This window comes from Brachypodium distachyon, chromosome 1 (assembly GCF_000005505.3).
Source record: "Brachypodium distachyon strain Bd21 chromosome 1, Brachypodium_distachyon_v3.0, whole genome shotgun sequence".
Lineage (NCBI taxonomy): Eukaryota > Viridiplantae > Streptophyta > Magnoliopsida > Poales > Poaceae > Brachypodium > Brachypodium distachyon.
In genome coordinates, this window is record NC_016131.3 from 66,818,940 (window position 1) to 66,836,986 (window position 18,047).

Genomic DNA, 18,047 nt, shown 5'->3' on the forward strand with positions numbered 1-18,047 from the left:
GCGCTAGTTTCAACGTAAGACCGTTGCTGGCGTTGCCTTTGAAAGCTATCAGTTGGCATTTTCAACCACGAATCGTTAACCTGGTGAGCTGACTCTTCAAAGTGATGATGCGATGTGCGAGGAGAAAATTGTCTTACCAATCGCCTTTGTTGCGCCACTCGCTATCCGATGCTTACGATCCTCCGTACTCGTAACATGGGAATCCTCCCGACGAAGCAGCACCCGCACGAGCGGTTAAGATCGTTGGAACGTCCAATCAATCCACGATCTATTCCAACTCTCCAATGGAGCACGCGCTGCCGCCGCCATGACGGATTGACGGGAAAGTATGAAGTATCCGACCACCGAGGTACGTTGATCACCTCACGCCGAATATTGATCGCACTCGTATTCCAAATGCTGTTAAACATCAGGAAATCAGACTTACAAGAGCAAAATGAACAGAAACCGATCGAGATCAAGCCACCAAATATTCACAAATCAATCAAATGCAGGTCCACTGCTATCACCAAACAAGTAAAAATTCGCCGTGTCTTTCAACTATACTCGACTGCTGTTGCCCTTCACCGCATCCGTAAGACCGTAACACCCCCATTCACATCGCTACAGCTACTCCCCAGCCCCACACCGCCGTTGACGCTGCTCCCGCCATCTCTGTGGCCACCGGTGCGGCTGCCGCCGTTGTTGTTGTAGAAGCACACGACCTTGCACTTGACCACGCCGGCGCCGGCGACGTACACGTGGAACCCCGGCGCCACCATCATCTTGACGCTGGCAGGCTCCAGCCGCCCGGCGCGCGCGGCCGCGGCGTCCTCCATGAAGCGCGAGTCGAAGCGCGCGCCCCGGTCGACGCGCACGACGGGGAGCGGCGGGTGGACGGAGTGGGCCAGGAGGCGCACCCCCCACACGGCCTTGGCGGCCAGGAAGAAGGCCTGCAGCAGCGGCTCGGGCCACGGGCGCGCGCGCGCCCAGCCCTGGGACGACACCACCTCGCTCATCTTGGCGTCGCAGAACCGGCTGAGCCCCTCGCTGTAGTGCTTCGTGCCGTGGAGGAGCACCTCCTCCCACGTCAGCGCCGCCACGGCGTGGTACGCCGCGAGGTTGGCCGCGCACCGGCCCGCCGGGTCCGCCGTGTGGAGGCCGGCGTCGCCGTCCGTGTCCAGCTCGAAGTCCGCGTGGAAGGCGCGGTTCAGGAAGCTCTCGAGGTTCGGAGCGCCGGGGCTCGCGGCAGCGGGGCTGCGGAGGTGGGTGGAGAGCGCGCGCGTGAGGTTCCGCACGGTGGCGCGCGCCGTGGAGACGGCGCGGAGGAAGGACTCCACGGGGAAGGCGGCGGCTGCGGACGGCGTGGGGAGCACGCGGGCCTCGAGGCGCGCGAGCTTGAGCTCCAGCTCCGCGAGGGAGTGCTTCAGCCGCGCGGTCTCCTCCACCGCGTCGTCCCGGGTGCGCGTGGCCGCGGCCAGGCGCCGGGAGAGGTCGGCCGCGGCCAGGCGCCACTGCTCGCCACCGTCGCCTTCCGAGGCCGTAGACGTCGGAGATGGAGACGGTGAGGAGCGTGGTGTGGAGCGCCTGGTGAGGGAGCCGAACAGCGAGCGGATGACGGCTCCCGGCGACGCGGGCGCCAGGACCCGCTGCTTGAAGCGGCAGTCGGAGCAGGACACTGCCGCCACGTACGCCGCCGCCGAGTCCGCGCCGCCGCCTTCGCTCTTCCCTCGCCGCGGCGTCTTCCTGGCGCCGCCGCCGCCGTGGCTGTGCAGCGGCGTCGCGGAGTGCGCGTACTTCTGGTCCAGCTTATCCGAGGCCGTCGTCGCGACACCCGCACGCTGCTTCGTCTCGGAGGCCTGAGCTCAGCGCATTACAGGTCACAAGTAAGCAAGCATCCCGCCAACTCAATGAACAAAGATAATGGAGGCTGGGATTCCGGCTGGGAGAGACGCGACTTACCACGGTCGGGAAGGTAGGAGAAGGGGACGGAGACGACACCATGGCTACGGATCGAGCTCTCGCTCTGGGACTTACTGCTGTCACTCCTCTATGAATAATTGCCACTTTCCGTTGGGATTTGCGGTGGTCGAAACTCGAACGATAGCTGGTACTCCAGCGTAGGGTTTTCTTGGGTCCTGTGAGGCGCGCACCGGCCGGTGGTGCCTTCTGCCTCGCGTTGCGATGGTGGCCAGACGGTAGCAGCGCTGTTGTGCGCGCAGTGCGGTGTTGGTTGCCTTTCTTTGCGTTGCGTACGTGCGAGTGTGACGACGTCGTCCTTCTTTGCAGTCTACTTCACGGGGACGAGAGGCAGGAGAGCAGGACGCGGGACATGAATGCCGGTCAGTTCGGGTCGTTGCTGCGTTTAATGCCCCTCTGGAGTCTGGACCATCGCTCATTTTCCCTTCCTCCTCATCTCTTGATTTATCTCTTCTCAGATTTTCCATCTGCGAGAAGACACCCGTGGGTCTCTGGAGGCAGAAAAGTGTTTGCCCGGCCTATTCCACATTTTTGTCTGTCTCAACCGCACTCCCGCTAGTTGGTCCGTCGTACCGCGGGAACTTGAAGACTAGGAGAATTCCTCGAAACATTTCCATGCAAAACGAGCAGAAAAGATACCTGCCGCTGTCGACTGATCCCGTAGCTAGAGCATTAGCATCAGCAAATGTCATGAGTTCGTGGCGGCCTGGAGGGTGCGCATTAAGAGCGGTTGGCCAGTTGGGTAGGAACACCATAAGTAGTCTGGACCGCCCTCCGTGTATACTACGCCTGAATGAATCGAGAATCGTCAAGACACGACCGGAAGTCCGTGTGTGGAACTGTGAATACTGCGGCCTTGGATTGCCTCTTCTAGCTAGCGACACGGATATCGCGAGGCACCGGTTAACCATTTCCCCCCTTCTTGTCGCTTGTTACATTACTGCGGCTGCGGAGAAGTGCGCCATCTTTTCTCCAGTGACTTTTGTGAATGCCTGCAGGCCATAAGCTGCTCCGTCCATCTGAAGTTTTGAAGACAAAGAGCACCCGGCCGCCTGCTCGTTCAGACCTGAGGACCAACCCAAGGCCACGGAGCTCATCAGACTTGGAGCTGTCCTCGCCAAGATCACAGGTTGCTATCGGTGAATCGTGACGAACAAAACCCCTTGGCGTACCGTGGTTTCCGCCACAGGAGTTGCGATTGCATGGGGACGTGTCGGGTTGATTTGATCAAAGAATGCGACACGGCCGCGGAACCTGTTGGTTTCTTCAATTAAAAAAGCAGTGGACTTTGCAGGCGACGTGCGTAAGTTGAAGTAGAATAGTACAGTACCTCGTCAGCTCGTCTTCTTCTGGCTGCATCTCAAGGCCAATACTAGCTAGCATCTCGTTTAGGTCGTTTTCCATTGTCCGGTGCCGTGACGGCGTGACCATGGACGGGACGAGACTGACCGGGTCCAAAGGATCAGGAGGTTCTTCGTTTCTGGTAATGTGTCTTCCATCAGACCATCTGGATGGTTTCACTCGTTGTATTCACGATGCAACATGTAGTATTCGGGACGGAATATATAGGTCCCGATACTGTCACCACATGTCTGTCAAATCGAGCTGTCAATACTTACGCATGGTTGTTAGAGTGACGAGTTCTATTTACTGTATTTTTCTTTGAAGTGGCTAGTGTTAGCCATGAACTAAAAAAAAAGGTCTTGTGACTTCATGCACAATCAACTCAATCAAATGACTAAGTGCTGAGTACTCCCTCCAGCAGAACGGAGGGAGTACAAGATTAGAATTTGGCACTTCAATCGATGACACCAAATGATGGTGTTACCAGTCCGCATCTAGCTTGCAATTGCAAATCATGACATGTGACTGACTGACTGTGACACGCGGTAATTAGTTTTTGCTAGATTACCATCAAGTTCTAGAGCGGTTTCACACACTCCGAAGAATCCATTTGGACGTACACTATACATGCTGGTGATTAACAGCCCCTCGCCGGTGTTTCACGTGCGGGCTCACCACGATCGAGCCACTTCAAGATATCAGTGCATTCCACTTGCAGGCTTGCAGCAGCAAAGCTCCAATTAATCACGTTCCTATATCAGTACATAGGAAAAATTCGGCAACCGCGCGCTGCGCCTGCGCTCACGCACTGCTGAGAGCCTCTCGCTTCCATCTGCCAATGTTTTGTCACGCATGCCGCCCGCCTCCTCTACATACATGCTCCATCGGGCATCTCGCCTGCTCCAAGCCTCTCCAACAAAACGATACGGACCTGTACCAAAATTAGACGGAGGTCGATCGCTAGCTGCTGCCGCATACGGCATACGGATGGGCAGCGCTCGCTGCAAATACTACACTACAGGCTGGCGCCTACTACTGCCTGCCTAGCCGGCCCGGCCTGTACTGTATGCCCACAATAGCATAGTTGCGTCGCATTACATTTGCAGCCGCAGGGATAGCTACAGGCTACAGTACTCCGCGCCGACCACGACCGACAACGGCGCGCCATGGAGAGAGACCGGATCCATGCAGATGGTGCAGGCGACACGATCCCGATGACCCGAGACCAAGGACCAGCTGCGAATCCAAGCCTATACTACTAGATCGATCGTCGGAATTCAAAGCAGCGGCGAGATCCGAACAAATTAGCTGGGCGCGCCGCGGCGCCGGCCCACCCCGTTTAATTTACGTCTAGGCGCATGCCGCGCGCCATGCCGGGTTTTACTCATCCATTGAGGTACGGCGCATGGCCGCGTAGCTACGTACGTACATCCATGCCAGCCCGGCCCGTGCCCGTGGGCGTCGTACGTACTGCCGCTGGTGTACCGCACACACACTTCGTGTATGATCGATCAATCGTAGTTTGTACGTACGCTGTAGGAGCCAACGCAACCGCTCCAAAAATTAATGGTGCAAGTCGTGCGCGGCCGAAAGCACAGACACGGATCTCCTCCACAAGAATGCGAAGTGTACGCTTGATTCAGATTTTGCTCCTGTGAAGTTGTGGTTGTCGCTCTGGACGCTGAAGATGTTCATTGATCGACAGCAGTGGGCGATAGCTAGCAGAGTCCGGGCCTCGGTAGGAGGGAGCTGTTTCTGTCGGCGCGCGACGATCGGCCTAGGCTCAGGCAAACCATTGGTATGTGCAGATTTGTGTTGCATGCCCACTACATAAGTACACGTTCGATGTCCTGCCATCCCCAAACTTCAGTGCAGTGGATCATCTACAAACTTCTGCGAATTAATCTACAGTTGGATGTCGCATCACAGTAGCGATAAATAAGTACTAGAATATTCGCGTACGCCGGATTCACCGCAAAGCAAGATACTGATACCACAAAATAACAGCACCGCTTGGGCTTGCTGGCTCATTCGAGGAGGACCAGAGTCCAGAGGTAGTGACCACAGCTTAGGTGACCTACGCGCGAGCCAGCTGCTTGGGTGTTCCCGCATGCAGCCCAAGGCGCCTTGCAAGGAGGGAACGGCACGCAGCGCAACAGCACTGTTGTAGGCTTGACAGCCCCGCTTTGACACCGCAGACGAGCAACCAGCAGCTCGTGCAATCGCCCGGGGCTGTGAGCCTGTGACACTGGACTCGGCAGTGCAGCGCCCACATCCGTCTCTGGTTTGGTCTGGTCGTCTCTGCGCGCATGTCTCCGTCTCCCTGCACAGCCGCGCGGGCCTCCTCCGTCGCGCCAGTCCAAATCGGCAAACCGCTCGCCCCTTCTCCGTTGTCCTGATCGAAGGCAATTCCTGCTAGGTTTTGTTCCTGGCCCGCTGCCGTAGGGTAACCCGTAACGGGTTCGGTAGGCATCTGCCACATACTGGTCACCAGCGTTGAAGTGAGTTGTACGCTAAAAGTGGACCTCCGATCGGCTCGCGCATGCAAGTGCATGGAGCCATGGGGACATGAATGGCAAAGATGACACTTGCAACTTTACAAGTCGATCACATGATTCACATCTATCTACGTCATGCCAGATGTGATGCGCCATATGTCCCCTCTCCTTTTAAGTACAAGGGCATGGATTGAACTTTTGAAAAACAACGTCTGTCCCGGGCCCAACTGAATGCATGAGTCAGATCTGGAAAGGGAAAATGGTTAGGTCAATGCAAGCAGCTGATAGGAAAGGGGTCAACTTTTTTTTTTCTTCAAGAACGCGATCCAGCGGGCGCATCATCGATTAAAGAAGGAGATGGCCAGAAAGCCAGTTACAACACCACGGAGTGGCCAAGAGGCCAAGTCGGCCGAACAACGTCAAAAAAGCTACACGATACAAACGCAAGGCCACACGGATTACAACACACCATACAAAAACAACGACAAGGACTCGTCTTGTATTGTCTCCCGACAAAAATGGCGAGGGGGCGATACATCGAGTTTCAAAACCGCGTCACAACCGAAGAGGGAAACTTTCCGAGACCAACTCCAACTCCGAAAAGGCACAAACCAACGCACCACCCGCCCATAAGTGCCTAAGAGTCGGCGAGAGAACGGCGGGACCGAACCTAACCGAAGGAGGCGTCGACCCAGAAGAAGCTTTGACGACGGCGTACATAGCGCCCCGAAAGCCCAAGCTCCGAGCGGTGGCCAACCGACTCCAACTGTCGCACCAAGGACTCCACGAGCCACCTAGACGACGCCCCCAAGAGAGGAACAACATGGGTGTGCCGCCGCCGCCGCCTTATCCAAAGAGCGGATAAAGGGTTTCCCCCGGTGCTCGAGGCGGGGAAGAACAGGCAGCGCCATGACGACGCCTCCAAGGAGGTGACGGCGCCCGCGGGCGTCGCCGTCGTCAGCTTCACGCAGGGATTTCTCCCGACCCTGCCGTCAGCCCTGACGCCCATCACGCAACAAGGAGCCGCCTTTTGGCCTCATCGCCGTAGAGAAACGAGATCCACGTCGTCGGAGGAGTAGGAGGCTGCGCACCATCTCACCACCACCGGGACGGGGACTGGACGGTGAGGACCCAGCCCACCGTTGCCTGGCCGGCCTCCGGCACGACCACGGTGCAGGCGCCAGCACATCAGGCTCCACGCTGGAACAACGTCTCAAGAACAGCAGGCCCGCCCTGGACCAGATGGGCCCCGAGCAGGCTCGAAGTTCCCGGCCGCCCCCACAGGGGTGCCTCCGCCGCTCCTACCAACGCCGTGCCGCGCCCGCCCCCGAGCCCTGCCGCACCAAGGCCTGCCTCCACCACGCGCCGCAGGCCTGGATCCGGCGCTCCAACCGGCGGATCTGGCGAGCCGCCTCACCGTCGACCTCCGGACGCCGCCCGCACGCGCCTCTGCCACGGCCCAAGGCCGCCACAGGCCCGTCTGCCCCGAATCCGGCGCTCGCGCCGCCCCGCCGCGGGCCCCCGGGAGCCGCCTTCGCCGGAGCCCCGAGCTGCCCGCCTGCCCTGCAGCAACGCCGCCTCCATGCGCCGCCCGGCCGCAGCACCTCCGCCCCCACGTGCCGCCGAGGAACACCATGCCTGCGAGGAGAGGAAGAGGAAGACCGCCCCGCCGCCACCTTCCCTGGGCGGTGTGCGGGCTTCGCCGGCACCCCCTCTGGCGGCGGCGAAGCGGGGGAGACGGGAGTGGGGTTGGGGCCAGCGGCGCTAGGGTTTCCTGTGAGTGTGGGAGTGAGACACTGACACTCACGCGGTCACGCCCAGATCCTCGGTGCGTGAGCTTGGTCGGACTTGAACTTTGCCTGCTCCCTAGTTAGAGGTAATAATACCTCTAAGCTGGGGCCCACCTCTTGGCTCTAATCTTATCACCAAATGCTGCGGTCTTTGGAAGCAATTTCATCTCTAAGATGGACCCCACGTATCAGTACAAAGTACTATGATGCTCTCACATGATTTTTTTTTTGCTTATCCTATTGGACTTGTATAGCATAGAGGCTGCCTCCAAAGAAAGAGGCATTTCTCATCTGAGATTCTTAGAGGTAGGAGATTGCAATGCTTAGAGGTTGCCTCTAATGGTTAGATGCATCTATAGAGGTAGAAAAGCTAAAGACTGTGGATGCTCTAATCATCCTCTCCGCGTTTGAAATGGGTCCATCTCATGGGGCAGGTTATTGTTAACATAACTGCCTCCGTCAAACCACACAAAGAAAATCGACAAAACCTACAGCTTCCGCCCTCGATGCGCAAACGCTTGTCGACAGTGACACGATCACACGAAGTTCAGAAAGAAAATTCTTCCAGTCGCTTAAGCAGTTAAGCTGTCTCGCACGATGATGATCGTTCAGACTGCAGTCTGCGAGGCAGAATACATGCTCCAACATCTGAAACCCGCTGTATTTTTCAGTTTGTTTTTGACGAAAACAGCTGCCGATTCTATTAAGTGTTGGAACGTAAGTGCGCAAACGCGCAAAAAGAAAGGAAGAGCTAAAGCTAGCTATGAGCCCGGAAAACTGCCGAAGCGGCACTCGGTGGGGCGGACCGCATCTTTGTAGAGGTGTGGATTAGCGAAAAGAACATGACTCCCGATAGTCGCACAAAAGAGTTAGCAGTGCGAAGAATATGGTGCGGCAGACATGTGATTAGTTTCGTTCCAAACCCGGGGCACCGGTATTCGGTATTGCCCCGTCGCTTGCTAGCCTCAGAGGCTCGGACGGTGCGGTCCACCACCGGGAACACGTTTTTTCTCATTTGTCTTAAACTGTTTTTTTTTAGGGTGTTCTCTTAACTGCTAAGCCCATGCACAATTGCACATGCTCCAGAGAACCTGCCGGGCCCGAAAACTTGTAAAGCCAGTTTGCACCATGGCGATCCGCTCTAGTCTCCGAGCGCCGGTGGCTTAGCAAGCACATTCTGGCCCACATATAGGCCTCGGTGAAGCCCGTTGTACCGCCCATTCCCATGGGCCGACCATGGCGCCGGATCACCCGAAGTGCGGCGCGGCCGCCGCTCCTGCGAATATGCTCTCTGAAGAATACCGATCCGATTTGCTTTCCCTGTCTCACCTAAAATATTTTGTCGATGCGATATACTCCTTATTTTTTTTCTTCTAAAATGCTTTGTCGATGCGATCTAAAGTCGTGAGAATAGAAAATTGGAGATGCCAATTCATGTGACCTGCTCCACCGCACCATAAAGAGGCCACACGAGCCTCAAAACCTCCGCAAATTCCTAATCCGCTGCCCGCCGCTGAAAAACCTGTAGCGCCTTTCTTCTCCGGCCATGGCGGCAACCATCCAGAGCGTGAAGGCTCGCCAGATCTTCGACAGCCGCGGCAACCCCACCGTCGAGGTATGTGCCAGCTTAAGCACCTGTCTCCAATTTATCCCCTGCAATTTAAAGGTGTCGAGCGATCAGACCGGCTGTTGTACGGCGCGATCTCGATTTCTCGAGTCCTCGTTAGAACAGTTCGGATATGAGTGGTCTTCTTTGTATGGTTTATCTGGTAATGTACTACACGATTTGCTGTTTTGGATAGTACGATCTATAACTGTGTACCCCCGATTTGGCCATGCGTTGGTGAACGGAGCTCTCATTTGTCTGTAATTGTGGTTGTGGACAAGGTTTTAGGCATTTAAGGGTTTCGATACACTTGATCATTTAATCGCTACGCGCTTACTCGATCAGCAGTATGATCTACTGTATTTACATTTTCCCCCTTCTGTATTTAGCTTTAGTTGTTTCAGATGATCCGATCTGTTGCTCTGTACCTAGTTTTAGCTAATGTCTCTCATCGTGCCGGTGGACTATGTATGTTTTGTCATATAGTTCTCAATAATCTTCACAAGAATTGTTAATTTCGACAGATTATTACGACTTGATCTCTGTTCTCTCCCGGTCTGGTTTCGCGCTAGTCTACAATCATATCATATGTTGTCTATTAGGTTAGATGTGCTCGTATGGTTGTCAGTCACCATATTCATCTGCTGCACTGTTAAATTATAGAATCAGTATTGGTTCTAGCCGCGGAAACATAATGTTTCTGTAGCTAAATATGAACATGATGTTCTTGCTGCTAGGTTGACGTGTGCTGCTCTGATGGAACATTCGCGAGGGCTGCTGTGCCCAGCGGTGCATCAACTGGTACGTCGTTTGTATACTAGCAAATATTCTCTTCCTATTTTCGCTGTGGACTACATTGAATATATTTTGGTACATACACTTGTCGCCTGCTTATAATGTTTTGGCAGTTTTTATAGTGGGTACTGCTGGTTAATTCAACTTCAGATCAAGCCTTTTTCACATTGTGACTTCATGTTCAGCTACAAATTTGTGTCATCCCTTCTCACGTGCTACAAGAATTTTACTCCCTCTGATCCATAATAAGCGTCTGGGATTTAGTACAAAGTTAGTACAACTTTATACTAAGTCCCCGACACTCATTATGGATCGGAGGGAGTAGTATTTTTGCCTTTTTGTAGAGGAAGGAGCAGAATGTGACGACCTTTTGTTTGCGATTTGGTGTCTTCTGAAATCTGAATGTTCATTTTCATGCCTGAAATTTAGGTCTCGTCTCTATTTAGAGCGTGCAGGCTGTTTTCTTACGTCAATCATGAAAGTTTCAGTTGGCTAACTTTGTAGTAAGAAGTTTAACTTGAGCTTTTCTTTCTTGCCGATGTTACAGGGGTATACGAAGCTTTGGAATTGAGGGATGGAGGTTCTGATTACTTGGGAAAGGGTGTTCTAAAGGTTTGTCTTAATCTTATGCATTCCTTGCAAGGTACTTTTGATTTTTGTTGTGTTCTGTCAATTGTATAGTGTCTTAGTAGCGTGCCATACCTGCTAAATTTATGCCACGATTGCTCTACATCTTAACTTCCGTATGATCACAATTTTTTTCCCAACAGGCTGTTGACAATGTGAACTCCATTATTGGACCAGCATTGATTGGCAAGGTTTGTCTTCCCTACTACTGTTATTTTCTGCATAGTACAGTATTAACTTCATGGTTGCTCTAATTGCTTTGCAGGATGCCACAGAACAGACTGAGATTGACAATTTCATGGTTCATCAACTTGATGGAACCAAGAATGAGTGGGGCTGGTGCAAGCAAAAGGTATTACCGTGAAATTGCTGTGGATGTTGTGCTGTAGGAGAACGGAAGCTTTATTTTTTCACTAATTTCCATCTGATGGTTTGATTCCATTAAAATTCAGCTTGGTGCTAATGCTATCCTGGCTGTGTCCCTTGCTGTATGCAAAGCAGGAGCTTCTATCAAGAAGATTCCGTTGTACCAGGTACATTTTGATATATGAATGCTCTTACAGTTGTTCTGCTTAACATTGTCCAATTCACCAATTGTTTGCTTACACACTATGTGTAATGTACATGGCAGCATATAGCCAACCTTGCTGGTAACAAGAAGCTGGTTTTGCCTGTGCCTGCATTCAATGTCATCAATGGTGGATCACATGCAGGAAACAAGCTTGCCATGCAGGTAAGACCCGAAACCAAAATTTGCATATATATTTGGTTCAGTGATTTCTTCAGTTTGTAACTTGTGCTCCAATGCTTTTACAGGAATTCATGATCCTTCCTACTGGTGCTTCATCCTTCAAGGAGGCCATGAAGATGGGTGTTGAGGTGTATCACAACTTGAAGGTCATTATTTAATCACCCTTCTCTCTTCTATCGCTGAAGATAATTGAGAAACTTTAACGGTTTACATGTTTGCTGTTGTTCTGTTCAGTCTGTTATCAAGAAGAAGTATGGGCAAGATGCTACTAATGTTGGTGATGAAGGTGGCTTTGCTCCCAACATTCAGGTTCGTCCATAATCTATGGCTGACATGGTACTAATGTTAGATCCTACTTCAGAATTGCTTTTCTGACATTATTGCTACTAATGTTGGATTGATATAATTTTTCATTTTTCTTTGTTGGCTTCTTGATATTTGGTGATTAAGAAACATTCTAGTGACATGAAAGTTGTCAGAATTTTGTCTTCTTTCTTCTTGAAAAAATTTCCATGTAAGAAACTTTGTATAATCTATATGCTAATATGCTATAAATCGCTGAAGTAACCATCACATGAAAAGAAATACGCCCTGTCCAAGACTCTGGAGTATTCTTCGTAATTCTTTCATTTGCCTCTCATATTGTAGGAGAACAAGGAGGGTCTTGAGCTCTTGAAGACAGCAATTGAAAAGGCTGGATACACTGGCAAGGTTTGTGGACTTGCAGCATGTTAAATTAATCTAATGATCATGACATTTTCATTTGATATATTTGGCATGGATGGCACATAATTCTATCTGATATACTAGGTTGTCATTGGAATGGATGTTGCTGCTTCAGAGTTTTATGGCGAGAAGGATCAAACTTATGATCTTAACTTCAAGGAAGAGGTAATGTCATTAATTTGCAAAGTCAATTTAATGAGTATATTTATGGTTATTATTTCGCTGGTTGCAGAACAATGATGGTTCCCAGAAGATATCTGGAGATAGCCTGAAGAATGTGTACAAATCATTCGTTAGTGAATACCCAATTGTCTCGATTGAAGATCCATTTGATCAGGATGATTGGGTTCACTATGCTAAGATGACTGAGGAAATCGGAGAGCAAGTGCAGATCGTTGGAGATGACCTCCTCGTCACCAACCCAACTGTGCGTACTCTATTTTTACTCCTTTTTTTTATTTTCCTTGGTTACTAAATTGTTGATTCCAATTTGCTGCAGAGGGTTGCCAAGGCGATCAAGGAGAAGTCCTGCAATGCTCTTCTCCTCAAGGTACATCCTGTTTGATATACCCTGTATTTATATTAGCCAAATTGCTTTTTCTGCTGATGAATCGTGCCATTTACAATGTAGGTTAACCAAATTGGATCTGTAACCGAGAGCATTGAGGCTGTGAAAATGTCGAAACGCGCTGGTTGGGGAGTGATGACCAGTCACCGGAGGTATACACCTTTTCCTACTTATAAAGTTTGGAGTTGGTAGTCGTCAATTCACTTCTTTCTAACCTTTCTCTTGTCACCCCTGACCACCCCTGACAAGTAGATTGTACAAACTCATGAGTTAAAACTTCATGTCATAATCCTTACTTACATAGTTTCTACTACTGCTTTTCCTTTCCAATCTCCATGAGTTTGGGTTCAGAGTTCAAATTCAGCAAAGCCTATCATAGTATCATCAGACTTTATGGCATTGGTTCATAAGCTGAATATCATGTTGTCTTCAGTTGTAAATTTTCTCTTGATAATTCCGTAGCAAAGCACGGGCACAAAATTAGTTTAGTCATTATCTTGTGTTACCGTCTTGCTTTCCTGTGCCTAACCTTATCCTAAATATTCAATTGCCATCTCTTGGTTTCAGTGGTGAAACTGAGGACACATTCATTGCTGATTTGGCGGTTGGTTTATCTACGGTATGTTCCCATAGTATGCTTTTTGAAGGAGTTTGTCAGATCAAAACGAGTTTCATGTGATATTAAAGGAACAACATTTCTTATGAAACAGGGCCAGATCAAGACCGGAGCACCTTGCAGATCAGAACGACTTGCCAAGTACAACCAGGCAAGAAGCTCACAGCCTTCGCGTTTGCATGTCTTGATCATTTTGTTGATGTGCAAAGCTTGCTACTTTGATGATTTTCTAGATGGTTGATGTGTAAAGCTTGCTACTGCCTACTAATACTATTTAACTATTAGACAAGCTCTTGCCCCTACTGCCATTTCCCTGTTGCACTCTAGATTATATTTTCTTGACAATCCTCGTTGGGTCATGATGTAAATCTGGTGCATTTTACTGACTCTTGTTCTTCTCAATTGAACAGCTTCTTAGGATCGAGGAAGAGCTTGGTGCTGCTGCCGTGTACGCAGGAGCCAAATTCCGTGCGCCAGTGGAGCCCTACTAGACAGGAATTGCAGGAATCTCTTCTTTTTTTTGCGAGAAATTGAAGGAATCTCTTCGTTAGTAAATTTTGTGAAAATGTGCGGCGCTAGCTTATAACTCTTTCCCAGATACTCAGATTGTGATTGTATGATTTGAGTAATAACCCCACGGTCACGTGGGTCCCAAGAACAATTTTAATTTTGACAATGGGATCTGAATACAGTTTGCGGGTGCGGAGTACTAAAAACGTTGCACTATATCATGCCTGAAATGTATGAAAACATGGAATGTGTTGGCAACACGAAAGGATGCTACATTTCTAATAACTAGATGACGCCTAGTGCGTGTTGCGGAACCGGATTAAAACAAATACTCCTACATAAATAGATTCCTAAAATGATATATCGGATGCCAATCTTTGGTTATTCATGCACTTGTTGACTGTGTCTGGGGGCACTTTTGGATGAGTTAACCGAGCATGTCATACAAAATGGTATGCCGGATGCCAATATTTGGCTATTCATGCTGATGGAGTCGACGTCGCAGTGTGGTTTTGCCGTTATTCTAACGACCTTGTGGGCTGTTTGGTGGGCACGATGGAAAGCTATTCATGAAGATAAATATTAGAGTCTGCTCTCTACCTTCGCCTTTATCCAGCGCTTCTTGGAAGATCTCTCGATTGTTGTTGATGAGAAAACTGCCAAACCGAAGCAACCGCATGGTTGCAGAGACAAGGCCATGTCTGTCCTTGGGTGGATCCCTCCACCTTCATGTGCATGCAAGATTAATGTCGATGCTGGTTTAGCTCGCTCGGGAGCTGGTGGTGTCCTCGGTGCCGTTTGTCGAGATGAGCAAGGGAAGTTCTTGGGTGCCTTGATTGTGACGATCTTGGGTATGACCGACCTGACGAACGTTGGAAGCAATGGCATGTAACGAGGCTCCGTCTCTTAAAACTACTGGAGAAAGAATTGTAAAGATGTTATGTTTTACATTTAAAAGAAGTAAAACTTAAGAAATATGTGTCAAATGTACAGAAAGATAAAAAGTTTTTCCAAAACATAATTCGAATTGATAGATTAATGAAAAATGGAAAACTAATGGAGAAAAAAAATGTAAAGGCGAGCTTCTGAACCATGTGCAGTGCGCACGCGGCAAGAGCCCACTTCTCCTAGGCGCCCATTCCTATATTTCCTAGTAGGAGTACACACGACTTGGAGTCCGGAGTCTACCGCAGGTATCTTCTCCAGGAAGACCCTTCCGGTTCGGTCTCCGGGGTCCACCACTCCCACCCATGTGCCCTCTCGGCTGACTCGTCGAGTCCACGGGTCAGAGTCTTCCCCTACACAATTTGCTCGGGGATTATATAAGGCGAGGGCGCAAACACCCTTCACCATCATCCAGACTCCAGCCCTTTCAAAATCATCCAGACTGGAGCCGCAGATCCCGGCTTTTGGTTTGTGATCCCCAATTCATTACCGGTTTTCCTTTTTCTTTTGCTACCACGAGCCAATCTCGCCTTGGAAATGTTACTGAACTCCACCGTCGAGTTGATGACGCTCTGGGCGTCCGCCAGTCCGTCGCTCCTGGCTTTCTTCCTCTCCCATGCCATCATCGCCGTCCTCCTCCTCGGCGGCCGCGGCTGCGCTCCCGGCGTCGTTAATGGCGGCACCGGAGAGCGCATTACCGGAGGCTCTGAAGCTGAGACGCCGCCGGATGCTGCGGAAATGTGACGGAGCAAAAGGAACCGTGGAGGAGAAGACGAGCCGGTGACTGTCTCTGCCACTGCCATTGCCATCGGCGGTTGCAGCTGTGCTCTCGAAGTCCATGATCGCGCAGAAGAGAGCTGCGTGGAAGCAGGCGAAGTAGACGCGGCCTCGCTTCAGACACAAGCAAGAGAAAAGAGTAGCGGAGGAGACGACATGCCCGCTGCTGCTGCTGCTGCTAACACATCGTCATCATCACGGGAGAAATGCACCGATGAGGAGGAGGACGAACTCATGACGCGAGCAGAGGAATTCATTCGGAGGATGAACAGAGTTTGGATGACAGAGAATGTGCGCGTTTGCTGAACACGTTTTGAGAAAATGGGTTGGACTGTCTGTTCTGCCGTTGTGCCGGCAATCAAGGCACTTTGTTTTTTTTGGACTGACTAAGTTTAAATTAAGAATTGGGTGAATTACACGGTGGTATCCGATCGTCTTTCTCAGGCCAGCAACCTGCGCTAATAATTCAACACGTCCCTGTACATCCGCCGCGTCAACGAGAGGCGAGAGCTCACCACCATGGAGTTCTCCCTCCTGTACACAACATACGTCATCCTCATCGTCTCCTCCCTGTACCTCCTCCGCCGCCACTTCGCGGCCGCCGCCTGCCGCAACCTGCCCCCGGGTCCCCGGCCCTGGCCTCTGATCGGCAACCTCCTCGACCTGGGCGCCCAGCCCCACCGGTCCCTGGCGCGCCTCGCGGGACGCCACGGCCCGCTCATGACGCTCCGCCTCGGCGCCGTCACCACGGTCGTCGCCTCCTCCGCGGAGGCCGCCCGCGACTTCCTCCAGCGCCACGACGCCGCCTTCTCCGCGCGCTCCGTGCCGGACGCCGCCCGCGCGTGCGCCCACGACAGCTTCTCCATGGGCTGGCTCCCGCCGAGCAGCCTCCGGTGGCGCGCCCTCCGCAAGGTGTGCTCGGCCGAGCTCTTCTCGCCGGCCCGCCTCGACGGCGCGCACCAGCGCGCGCTCCGCCGCGACAAGGTGCGGCAGCTCGTGTCCCACGTGACGCGGCAGGAGGGCGCGCGCGTCGTCGACGTCGGCCGCGTGGCCTTCACCACCGTGCTGAACCTGCTCTCCTGCGCCGTGTTCTCGGCCGACCTCGCGGACCTCGACGGCAGCGGGTCGTCGGAGCAGTTCAGGGACGTGATCACGGAGTTCACGAGCGCCGTCGGGGTGCCCAACCTGTCCGACTTCTTCCCTGCCGTCGCGCCGCTCGACCCGCAGCGTCTGAGGAAGCGCCTCGCCAGGGTTTTCCGGAGGCTGCACGCCGTGTTCGACGCGCAGATCGACCGGCGCGTGCGCGAGCGCGACGCCGGGGAGCCACCCAAGAACGACTTCCTCGACGTGCTCCTCGCCTACCGCAGCCCGGACGACGGACGGGGGTTTGATCGCCAGACGCTGCGCTCGTTGCTCACGGTATCTTCTAATCCAAGCCGCCTAATCTGCGAGGATGAATTGTGGTTGCATGAACTTTGATGCAAGTTACTAATTGATAACCGCCTGATCTTACGCCACAGGATTTGTTCAGCGCCGGGACTGATACGAGTGCAGGAACCGTGGAATGGGCAATGGCCGAGCTGCTAAAAAATCCATCATCCATGGCGAAAGCTCGCCAAGAACTCTCGCAGGTGATTGGCTCCAGATCGGAACTCGAGGAATCGGACATCGCCCAGCTCAAGTACCTCCAGGCCATCGTGAAAGAGGTATTCCGCCTCCACCCACCTGCTCCATTCTTGCTGCCACGCCAAGCCGCGGCGACGACGGAGCTCCGAGGCTACACCGTGCCCAAGGGGACGCGTGTCCTGGTGAACGTGTGGGCGATCGGCCGAGACCGCGAGCTCTGGTCCGAACCGGAGGAGTTCATGCCGGAGAGGTTCATGGAGAAAGAGGTGGATTTCCGGGGCCGGGACTTTGAGCTCCTTCCATTTGGTTCCGGACGGAGGATCTGCCCCGGGATGCCGCTGGCCACGCGCATGGTGCATCTCATGGTTGCGTCGTTGCTGTGGCGGTTCGAGTGGAGGCTTCCAAGAGAGGTAGAGGCAAATGGGGTGGACATGGGAGAGAAGTTTGGGATGATACTAGGATTGGCCACGCCGCTCCAGGCCCTGGCTCAACCAATTTAAAGTCGATGCCAGTTTGGGATGGGAAGCTCGAATATTGAACACGGCTTCACCGATCTCTGGGGATCTGCTGCAAGTTTCTTGTCTTGTACATGTATGGTTTTTTTATTTTTTGGTGAGCAGTCACATGGTATTCGTATCATAATACCCTCTAGTTCCACAGGTGTTGCATAGAGTACTCCGGTACATGGCACGCCGTGCAAACACGTTCCAACTCCTTCATACATGCTGCGAAGTCGATTATTGGAGCCATGTGAGCTAGAACACGATGCGGTAACCTGTCAACTGTGCCCAAACTTTAATCCATATAACAAAGACTGAATTAGTCATTCCGCATATCATCAGAAATAAGTAGAGTACTATTCAGCAAACACTTGCAAAATTCGGTGATCCAAATTCCAGCCAGTCGTAA

General features: G+C 52.2%; 3 protein-coding genes and 1 pseudogene across 3 annotated transcripts; 3 read left to right on the forward strand and 1 right to left on the reverse strand.

The window, feature by feature from the left end:
- Positions 1–420: 420 nt before the first annotated feature.
- LOC100839858 (IRK-interacting protein) lies at positions 421–2,530 on the reverse strand. The gene is made up of 2 exons (XM_003558302.4): positions 1,942–2,530; positions 421–1,838 (listed from the first exon to the last, which is right to left on the reverse strand). Exons 1-2 carry the CDS (start codon positions 1,981–1,983, stop codon positions 564–566), a joined length of 1,317 nt encoding a protein of 438 aa, XP_003558350.1. The 5' UTR covers positions 1,984–2,530; the 3' UTR covers positions 421–563.
- Positions 2,531–8,954: 6,424 nt separating this feature from the next.
- LOC100840157 (enolase 2) lies at positions 8,955–14,006 on the forward strand. Its single transcript, XM_003558303.4, has 17 exons — positions 8,955–9,206; positions 9,935–9,998; positions 10,540–10,604; positions 10,763–10,810; positions 10,885–10,971; positions 11,072–11,152; positions 11,251–11,352; positions 11,436–11,516; positions 11,605–11,679; positions 12,019–12,081; positions 12,181–12,261; positions 12,329–12,523; positions 12,596–12,646; positions 12,728–12,816; positions 13,232–13,283; positions 13,375–13,431; positions 13,691–14,006. Exons 1-17 carry the CDS (start codon positions 9,138–9,140, stop codon positions 13,769–13,771), a joined length of 1,341 nt encoding a protein of 446 aa, XP_003558351.1. The 5' UTR covers positions 8,955–9,137; the 3' UTR covers positions 13,772–14,006.
- Positions 14,007–15,120: 1,114 nt separating this feature from the next.
- LOC104581822 lies at positions 15,121–15,936 on the forward strand (annotated as a pseudogene).
- Positions 15,898–17,887, forward strand: LOC100840465 (geraniol 8-hydroxylase). The gene is made up of 2 exons (XM_003558304.4): positions 15,898–16,931; positions 17,033–17,887. The coding sequence occupies exons 1-2, from the start codon at positions 16,032–16,034 to the stop codon at positions 17,636–17,638; spliced, it is 1,506 nt and encodes a 501-aa protein (XP_003558352.1). The 5' UTR covers positions 15,898–16,031; the 3' UTR covers positions 17,639–17,887.
- The last annotated feature ends 160 nt before the right edge of the window (positions 17,888–18,047 follow it).